This window comes from Sesamum indicum, linkage group LG7 (genome assembly GCF_000512975.1).
Source record: "Sesamum indicum cultivar Zhongzhi No. 13 linkage group LG7, S_indicum_v1.0, whole genome shotgun sequence".
In the NCBI taxonomy this organism is placed as follows: domain Eukaryota; kingdom Viridiplantae; phylum Streptophyta; class Magnoliopsida; order Lamiales; family Pedaliaceae; genus Sesamum; species Sesamum indicum.
This window is the reverse complement of record NC_026151.1, coordinates 7,688,292-7,698,938: the sequence shown is the minus strand read 5'-3', so window position 1 is coordinate 7,698,938 and position 10,647 is coordinate 7,688,292. Positions and strand designations below refer to the sequence as shown.

Sequence of the window (10,647 nt, the reverse complement as noted above, 5' to 3'; positions counted from 1 at the left end):
TCAGCAATGGAGATTACAACGAAAGAAGCAAAATAATATAGTGATTGAATTTCAATGTCATTATATCCCTCCATAATTTATACGAGCCATATTGGCATTATTTCCACCTCATGATTTCCTCCAAGGACACATAATATTGGATTCTTCTTAGGGAAATTTTAACTCATAACGGGTTTAGTTAGATTTAAACCAATTGTATGACAAGTGTAATATAATTATTATATAATTAATGTATAATTAAGAAAAATAATCAATTACGTAACAAATATAATACAATTACTATATAATTAATTTAGTTCGATTAAACTTGATTTAAATAAAAATTTTATTGGGCCATAATGCAAAACACCACAAACCGAGTCCAAGAAAGAGTCCTAAAGTTGCAAAAATGGCAAATGGGCATTAATGGTGGAATGTTGATCCACTTATGCATGACCAACTGCACTAGCTAGCGATATATACACATATTTTACAATTATTCAAGTATGCATGTTTTAATTTTTAAAATATTAAATATTTTAAGCGTCCACGACTTGGCACTTTAATTTAAAAAAAGAAAAATAGTGTCGAGTCGTGGATGCTGTCCACAACTTGACATTTTAATTTTTTAAAAAAATGTCCACGACTCGATACAAATATGTTATCTTATTTAAAAAAAATATTATCTTTATAATTCTTTTTTTTGAAAATAAATAAATAATTAAGCCTTTGAATCATAGTATGTAGAGAATATAGATCTGCCAAAGAGAACTTTTTGCACATTCACATTGCCACCATTCCTTCAGAAAAACCGTTTTCTTTTTCCTTCTTGATTGTTTTCAGAACACCAACTCATATAAACTTAAAGCATGATTTCATTAGCCAATCCTATAAAGATCAATTCTTAATTTATTTGACACTGGAAAAGATAAATCCCATCCAGTATCGTATGTAATACCCGACCATGATTTATGAAGACCATGCTAGGCGTGCTAAGGCCGATAGCCAGATATAGCAATAGAAAGTGCTCTATCCTTCTGCTTCTCCAGGGACTTGCGTGGCATTTGGGAAGAGCTTAGGTAATGGCTTCATTCTGATGGTTGAAACTGACTCAGCTTGTCCCCTGGAGCCTGGTTCAAAATCAGCAAGAATATGATACCAACATATTGAGTCAAACTCTCAATTAAGAAGACTCGATCGAATGGTGTCCATACAGACTATTGCTCGTTCTTACGTGTTTGTAAGTGCCACTGATCCCTTTGATTTTCACATGCTCTGTATGCCTGCAGGATATGCTATATGCTCCGTATTAGTCATCATATGCACGATACATACATCATTGCATCCAAGATTGCTTAATAAGCTATTAATGCTCTTTGCAGCAAGGAAATTTGCCGGAAACAAATCCTCTTACCAAGTCAAAAATTACTTTTTGCTTTAATGAGCAGGCACATTCCATGATATCAAATTCAATGCTGGTTTACAAGATCTGAGTGAAGTTCTGAGTGATGCCAGCAAAGCTTGGAAATCTCCTGACAACCAAATAAAAATACATATATTTAAGCATTTAAGACACAAGTACAAAGAAGCAATAAAACAAAAGTGAACGAACACCAATCAAAATGGGATTGAGCAATTAAATAAATTAGCATAACACTCGAAGAAGAGAAACTTTAAGATGCTGCATACAAATTAAAAAAGAGATGAGGAAAAGGACAATAGAGGGACATTCCTTTATCAACCAAGAATAGCAAGGCCTGAGATCTCAGTGAGCTGTAAGCTGCATAAGCCTTTGATAATTCTCATACACTCCTTGAGAAAATTTTGATGTTCACAAGATACTAAATTAATCTTGGGGGCTTGGATCTTTAAATGAAAGCCCTGTACAGGAGCAATAAATCTTGTAGATCATTCAGTAGTTTGCATCGCAGAAGCATTTCATTGATTAGCACTGCTGAAGTTGAGCCACCAACCCAAGAAGCAGACAATGTTTGGGTATGTACCAGAGCTGATTTTTTGCAGATTCAGCAATCCCTCATTCGAAAATGCGCCAAAAAGCGAGCATTTATGCAAGGCAAATCCTGCCATGCACAGATAATTCACTTTGGTTTAGAAGCAGACACTTTGACTTCAAACATGCTGATTAATATGTACTCCAAGTGTGGCGTTGTGCGTTACTCTCGCAAAGTGTTCGATGAAATGCGTCTTAGAAGTGTGGTTTCGTGGAACACTGTGATTGCAGCGCACACTCAAAATGGGAGTGGAGAAGGGGCTTTAGACCTTTTTGTGAGGATGCTGAGAGAAGGGTCGGAGTTCAGCGAGTTTGCGCTGTCAAGTGTGCTGTGTGCTTGTGCGTCCAAGATTTTGGCTTTTGAGAGTAAACAATTGCATGCTTTTTCTATTAAGGCATCAATGTCTTTCAATGCGTTTGTGGGCACTGCTTTGCTTGATGTTTATGCTAAGTGCCATCTCATCAATGATGCTCTTCGGGTGTTTGAATCCATGCCGGAAAAGAGTGATGTTACTTGGAGTTCAATGATGGCTGGGTTTGTACACAATGAGCTTTATGAGGAAGCTTTAGGTTTGTTTCTAAGGGCACAAAGGTCTCATGCAGCAACTAGTATGTTCACCATATCTTCGGTCCTTAGTGCCTGTTCTGCCTTGGCCGCACTAATAGAGGGGAAACAAGTGCATGCCGTGGTGTATAAAATCGGTTTTGGTGCAAATGAATATATTACGTCATCGCTTGTAGATGTGTATGCTAAATGCGGAAGCATTAAAGAGTCTCATGATGTTTTTTCTAATGTGGAGGAGAAGAATGTCGTTCTGTGGAACACGATGATATCTGGTTTTGCTAGACATTCCAGATCTTTAGAGGCTATGATATTATTTGAGAAAATGCAGCAGATGTTTTTGTTCCCAAATGAGGTAACTTATGTTTCTCTGTTATCTGCATGTGCTCATATGGGGTTGGCTGAAAAGGGGCGCAAATATTTTGACATGATGAAGAAAGAACATAACTTGTCTCCCAATGTCTTTCACTACTCATGCATGGTTGATATTCTTGGCAGGACTGGACAGCTTAATGAAGCTAAGGATTTAATTGACAAAATGCCATTTGAGGCTACAGCTTCCATATGGGGGTCACTCTTAGCTTCTTGCAGGGTTCATCGGAATGTTGAGTTGGCAGAGGTCGCAGCTAGAAAATTGTTTGAGATTGAACCTAATAATGCAGGGAATCATGTGCTGCTTTCCAACATATATGCTGCGGATGGGAGGTGGGAGGATGTTGCATCTGCAAGGAAGGTTCTTAAAAGTAGTGAAGCTAAGAAGGAGAGAGGTAAGAGTTGGATCGAAATTAAAGACAAAGTTCACTCCTTCATGGTTGGGGAGAGGACTCATCCACAGATTGCTGAGATATATTCAAGATTGAATAACTTGCTGGACGAGATGGAAGAACTGGGATTCAAAGGCTACATTGAACATGATCTGCATGATGTTGAAGATGATTACAAGAGGGAACTACTAAAGCATCATTCTGAGAAGCTTGCTTTTACTTTTGGGTTAATGTACTTACCTTCTTATGCACCTATAAGAATAATGAAGAACCTAAGGATCTGTGGGGATTGCCATGAATTTATGAAGGTTGCTTCTACCCTCACAAGGAGGGAAATTATTGTCAGGGACAATAACCGGTTCCACCATTTTAGGGAGGGATACTGCTCATGCGGAGATTTCTGGTAGTAGACATTTGCATAAGAAGCTTGTGGTGAATTACTTTATCCTCCTTAACACAATGCCTGTGATTCGGGCATTGAATGAGTACGCTGATTCTTGTCATTTAGAATGGAGCCATCCCCTGCCTTGTGAAATGAGTTTCTTTGGCTTGCGAAATTCAAGATAAGGAAGTATTGGAACGCTTACTACTGAACTCAGTAGATCGCCTCTCTCTATGCCTCTACATTTGGTGAATCCATTTTGACCACTTCAAAAACTATTGTTAAAAATTATCGCTTCTTCTCCAACTACATCGCCATGCCCACCCTAACCCCCATTTTACTAAAATATTTTTTTAATAAATAAGCTAATTTATTTTATTAATTTTAATTAGTTTTATATAAATAGATTATTTTTAATTTTCATTTTAGTAAAACTTAGTTATAAATAAAAATAGAGGATAACTAAAATTTTAATAATTTTAAATAACTTATACAAGAGTGATAATTTTTTAATTTAAACTTGTAATCTATTAACTAATTTTATTTATATATTAATTAAATAATTTAATATTTTAATTATTAAAAGGTATATTTTTATATATAGATTTAATAAAAAAAAGCTAATAAAATAATTTAAATTAATTTTAAAAATTGGTATAAAAAAATAAATGGTTTCATATTACTCATCTTCTTAATATTACTTTGACACCCCTTCTACCTTTTGATAATTACAAAAACACCTCTAAGGACATTTCTATCTTTAAAAAATTATTTTAAAGGTCGACCTAGCCAACAGGAGCACTTTTGGGTTTTAAATGCTGCCAAGGGTGGTTTTTGTAATTTTTCAAAAGGCATAGGTGGTTTCTGTAAAAAGACAATAGATGAGGGGTGTAAATATAATTATCTTTTTTATTTAATTATGTAAATATAATAAAGAATTAAATAATAACACACATCAAATGTACTTTAATCATCTATACTATCATAAAAGAAAATATTTTTGTCATATTAATTTTTTAATATTCAAATTTATCCTTTATATTATTTTTTTCCTTCAAAAAAATTTCATCAAATTAATAATTTTAATAATTTTTTAATAATCTCACAATTTTATTTTTTATTTTTTTTCTGTTAACAACCCACTACTTTACCTTTCTCTCTCACCTTACTTCTACACATTTGTCACAATTTATAATTATAATATATGTTTTTCACACATTTCTTTTTTTTTTATTCTCTAACGCCAAGAAAAATTTTATATGCTCGCAAGAATCGCGTGCAAATGATAATTAGTTAGGGTAAAATAGAAGTATGAAGGGATGAGTAGCTACATGGGATAGATTTCTTTTGAAGTGGGATAATTTTATCATGCATCTTGATAAATTAAGTTATATATCAATTTTATTTTTAAAGAGGACAATTTTTTCATTCAATCAATACATTATCGTGAGTAAAAATAATAAATAAATTATAATAACTAGGCAAATACCTTCACGCACATTTGATAAAACTGAAACACGAAATCTCGAATTTGTTCATGGCATCTCATTTGGGTAAATTGCATTTTTTGTCCCATAAGTTGACATGTTTCCAATTTTGCAACCCTTCAACAGTGAAAAAAAACTTCTCCAGTTACATTCATATTTTACACTTTTTTCCTACTAAATAAAAGAGACAAGAGAACAAATCAACTATTTATATAAGGAAGAAGAAAAAATAAACTTTTTTCACTATATTTTTATTTATTGGTACATTTTTCTCTCAAATTCGCACCCACTCTCCTACATTTACCCAAAAAAAATTTAAAAGCTGCCCCTCTTGTGTCCTGAAATTGAAAAAAAATTACACATAAAATACAATGTGCGAATCATATGTAGTATGAAAATAAAATTAAAATAGAACCACTTATGAGCCAAAAAAAAAATGCAATTTTCCCTATTTCATTGCGAGACTTGGGATAGAATTAAAGGGCACCCTTTATCCATCAAGGAGGCCTTTTAGCATGAGAGTTGTGTGGGATTCATGACTCATGACTGCGCTACCCAACTAGGAAAAGCTTCGACCGGCAAAAACAAGAAAAGGGCGACCGTAACTGCAATTTATAAGGTGATAAATGGAGTTGGAGAAAGGTGTACAGAGATGGGTTGTTGACATAGCTGAGTGGGAACCTTCATCGGATGATTTCTCTCAGGCCATGGCTTTTCTACCCCACCACGAGTACGCCTCCATCACCAGGTAATTGCTTTTTTACTTTTCATTTTTCTGCAATATATGTTCGAGCTAAAATTTATCCTATTTCTTGGAGTTTTAAGCAATTTTTATCGGTATTCTGTGCTCTTGTCATTTTGATAAGCCGGAGGGCAATTGTTTATGCGTTGAAAAGTTAGTGAAGACTTGATAGTTCTACTTATTGTGTCTATTTTTGTGGGTATAAGCTATTTAGAGATAAGTTTCCTGTTTGTTGGGTTTGAATCGATTATTCAGTTTCAACCTTGTCTAGTTGTTGTATGTGCACCTGAAAAAGTTCAATTGTTTTGTAAACAAGTTTGGGTATGAATTTGAAGTGATTTTCAATTGTTAGGTTTGTGAAATTGGAGGATCGGAAACGGGCACTTGTAAGCCGGTTGTTGCAGTATGCATTGGTGCATCAAGTGTTAGGAATCACATTTGATGATATCGTTATCAGACGAACTCCTGAGGGAAAACCCTTTCTGGTATAGCTACATTTTTATCGGAGTATTGCTTATATTCCTTTCATGGTTACAGTTCAACTAGGTTTCTACGATGGGAATGTAAGCCAGCTGATTGCATCCTTCTCTCACTAAGCTGAGGTAGAATTACATAGTCTAGTTGGATGGTTATGTTGTGAACTGTGGAAGGACAAAAGACGGTACAATCATATACGTCAAACGGAAAAGATATGCAAGCTTCATGAATCATATCTGAAAACAAGAGGCAAGAAAAATGTTGCAAATAGAACTTTTTATTGATATGATATATTTTAATTGCAATTTATAATGAAATTCTCAGATACTTTTTCTTTAGGGATAGTGATCTGTGATGAAGATTTTGTGGCACAATCATGTGTTTGTGCCTACCAGAATTAGGTTGATTTGTAAAGCTGTTTCGAGGATTTTACCTCTAAGTTTCAAATGAAATGGTGTAATTTGGTTTTTGTTTCACAACAAGCTGCCACTTTCAGAAGTGATAATGATGAAAATTATAGCGTCTTCTGGTGAGATTTCTTCTTTATGTATTTCCCTTAGCATTTCTCAGAGTCACTTGGGGTCTAAATGCGAAATTATATTTTCCCCCAAAGAAGTTCTAAAATTACACTTATATCCCCTTCGAAAATTCTCCCGTTGCATCTACACCCGTCCATTATGGTTTTAATGAAAAATGCTAATGCTAACAAAAGTGAGTATTCATAATTTTGAAGATAATAGGGAAAAATTGTTAACTTACGTTAGCAACAGCAGAAGTCGGTAATTAACCCATAAAACAACATGAGGCCACTTCAGGATAAAATTTGCTTTGCAAAAATACATGGATGTCATGGAATTGTGTTCAGAGCCTGGATTTATAGCCGTTATGTGCATTATTTCCTCCAAATGCTAGCAAAAAGCAACATGTTGCTTTTTTATCTGCATTATTTTCTGTTGTGTTAGCAAATAGGAAACCGTCATGGTCATCACTACGATGTATTTTATATCTCTTCTTCTATCCTTTCCTGCTAGGTAGGTGAGAACGTGAAGTTGGGATTTCCAAATTTTAACTTTAATGCATCCCATCATGGTGACTATGTTGCAATAGCATCAGAACCTATATGCCTTGTGGGGGTGGATATCGTTTCTCATTCCATTCCTGTGAATGAAACAGCTGACAAGTTCATACAGAGTTTCTCATCATACTTCTCTAGTTTAGAATGGTATTGCATCCTCAATGCTGGCTCTTCTGATGAGATGCTGAAAACTTTTTACAGGTATGACAGTCTCCTGTGCCTTACTATTCTTCCAGTGACTGGTGTATATGATCCTCTTGAGCATAAGTTCCTTTACTATGGAAAATTACTAATATCTTATTCTACCTATGGAAAATATCTGTGCATGGCAAGACCACTAAGACTGCTGACTTAGTGAAGACACAATTTGCTAATGTGATAAAAATGTCCTTTCAGATTTCTTTACTTCTGCCCTTTTCCTTTACCTCCCGTTCTTAACAAGAGCATAAAGATTTCTTTGAGGAAATGAATTCCAGTAACAAAAAAGAAGGATTTGATTAAGGTTACAAATGGGCGAATCTGACTTAAAGAAGTAAAAACTACTATTCTCATGTTTCTGGGTGCATAATGACCAAAACATTATCATCACTAGTACATTTTATATTAACTTATTCATTCCAAAACTCCTATTTGAATGTCCTCACTGTATATGGAACTTAACACTGTGGTAGTAGTAAGAGAAAACATGTTTGATTTTAGAACACATTCTCCACAAGAACCATCTAAGACTAAGGTTTTGCATAAAGCATATTTATCAATACAACTTCATTTACTTGGCATCACTTTCTATCTTTGGAAGTACTTGAAATCAAATCCTCTTTGACCTCAAATACAAAAAAATTGAAGCCATGATCAAAGAAAGATAACTGGATTGAATATGAGAAGAAATAATGCCATGTTCACTTTATTGTTCCTCTAAATATGCTTCCTGCTTCTTTGGGTTCCTTTATGCCAATAATTCAAACAGATATTGGTCCCTGAAGGAATCTTTTGTCAAGGCCATGGGTAGTGGTGTAGGTTACAAGTTGGATGAAGTGGAATTTCACCACAAAAGCTGGGATGATATATTTGTCAAAGTTGCTGGGAGAAAATTGAAAGATTGGAAATTTTGGCTTCTAGAACTGGGACAAAACCATTCGGTCAGTCTTCAACTAGTCCTACTACTTCCTTTTGTCTTTTGTATGTTATATGGCCAGGGTCATTCTCAGTCTTTTATAATAAATTACAGCATAATTCCTTTGGGGCCAAGAGATACTAATTTGCTGCTCCAAATCAAGTGATTTTGAAGTTGGTGTACTGAGAAGTTGACTCCTGACGGCAGTTGTTCGTTAACTCTGAGTTCTGTCCGTAAAAGATAATGACTATAGTGTCATGCCAATCATTTCACTACGTTTCCCTTCTCGAGATTTTACCTCATCTTGATATTGACCTTGATTGTCCATGGCGTTTGTCAATTAGACAACCAAACTATCTCATTAAACGAGTGACTACTTATACATAACTGACATAAAGTGTGCCAATGACATTGGTCGCAAAGCCTGTCGTATTCCCTACAAAAAAAAATTCAAACTATTGCCAGTGTTGAATGCTTGAATTTCAGATCTATATCAAGCCATTTGTAGCTGAGTTTTATTATAGTGAGTGCAATCACACAAGCATCTGCAAACAAAGGACCTTGACTGATGAAGGTTGTGGTTTCTGAATGCCACTAATTCTCCCCAGCTTTCAAATAATTGATCTGGCCTTTCGAGGTAGGAACCACATACTCGGGGACATTCTTGAGAACAGACCACTGGGTATCCTTAAAATGTAAACTCAATGACCACATGAGATTGTAGTTTGTTATGTTTAAAAGTCTAAAACTTGTCTTGCGCAATTGAAATTGACTTACTGTGTCTGACAAACATGTTTGTGTATACTTCAGGGTATATGAATGGATGTATAAACTTCCTTGGTTTAGATAATTTGGTCGATTAGCATATTATCCTATCAAAGGCACAACGGGTCCACTCTAAATTGTGTTGCATTCATCTCTGTGCTGCAGGTATCCATTGCAAGAGGTCACCCGAGGACGGCCATCACGAGTTACAAGAGAACTCTTAAACAGACCGAGTTTGATGACAAGGAATATGATCTAGGACTCCATCTTCCAAATGCAAGTTTTACATTTCTGACAGTCAAGGATCTCATTCAGTTGTGCTCATGATGTATCATGAAACCTTCAAATTTCTGTTGAAGATGTGTCTGACAAGATATCAATTACTCAGTGATGCGGATGATGATCAGTTCAGCTGTAACATTTGTGCTAAACTTGGAGGAAACAACGGCTTTGCAAACTGTCGGCTCACCTCCTCAGGTAAAGTACATGCGCTCGATGAGTTGCTGTCATATATCTGTCCTCATAGAATCAAATCAGTCAGTTACTTTTTTATTTTTCTTTTTTTGCCGTAATTATTGCATCATTTGGAACTAGGATTGGACAAAATGTGATTGCAAGATCGTTAATCCTTACGATTTGTTTCTGATAGTATGAACAGTAAGCGTTTAAAATTATTCTGCTTTGTTTCTATTGTAAAAATGTATTGATGGCTGAACCTTGAGCTAAAGACTTTGGAGTCTTGCCAATTGGTTGGAATAATGTCAATCCGAATTGGAATTATGGCATAACAAGAGTGCCCTTGGTCAATTCATGGGATACCAAATCACATTTAGTACTCTTATCATTTCTTATAATCTAACAAATAGACCCAACCATCTTGACGATGTCGGCATAAAAATTGAATGAAAATTACTCCTTAGATGACTGATTTAACTGTTTAAACCTCTCTTGAAGAAGTTTGATCCGAGTGCAGGTATGTATATATATATGATCCGGCTCGAAAACTCAGCTTCTCCCCAAGCTAACGAGCTGCTCTGCGTGCGTAATCAATAATGTTTTTTGCAGACAAGAAACGAACATCACTTAGCCGGGATATGTCCCGACGGAGGTGCTCCGACGCTCAAGTCAGTTTTTTAGTCCGTTCAAGATCGCTTTTAATGTTAATAAAAGACAACTAGCAAAAAGATAGAACTTACCTTTTCCAAATACGTTCTCTTTCCTTATATCTCCTGCTATCCCGCCTCATTGGCAGGTTTATGCACGTATCCACGTTCATTGTCCACAACCCG

The 10,647-nt window shown here is 35.3% G+C and overlaps 2 protein-coding genes and 1 long non-coding RNA gene across 3 annotated transcripts; 2 read left to right on the top strand and 1 right to left on the bottom strand.

Annotated features, from left to right (window-relative positions):
* Window positions 745-1,630, bottom strand: LOC105166545. The gene is made up of 3 exons (XR_848202.2): window positions 1,394-1,630; window positions 1,214-1,262; window positions 745-1,109 (listed from the first exon to the last, which is right to left on the bottom strand). It is a non-coding gene; the product is annotated as an uncharacterized LOC105166545 (long non-coding RNA).
* Window positions 1,744-3,956, top strand: LOC105166544 (pentatricopeptide repeat-containing protein At5g04780-like). Its single transcript, XM_011085932.2, has one exon. The coding sequence runs from the start codon at window positions 1,852-1,854 to the stop codon at window positions 3,721-3,723; it is 1,872 nt and encodes a 623-aa protein (XP_011084234.1). The 5' UTR covers window positions 1,744-1,851; the 3' UTR covers window positions 3,724-3,956.
* Window positions 5,679-9,802, top strand: LOC105166543 (L-aminoadipate-semialdehyde dehydrogenase-phosphopantetheinyl transferase-like). Its single transcript, XM_011085931.2, has 5 exons — window positions 5,679-5,933; window positions 6,280-6,412; window positions 7,436-7,680; window positions 8,447-8,618; window positions 9,524-9,802. Exons 1-5 carry the CDS (start codon window positions 5,812-5,814, stop codon window positions 9,683-9,685), a joined length of 834 nt encoding a protein of 277 aa, XP_011084233.1. The 5' UTR covers window positions 5,679-5,811; the 3' UTR covers window positions 9,686-9,802.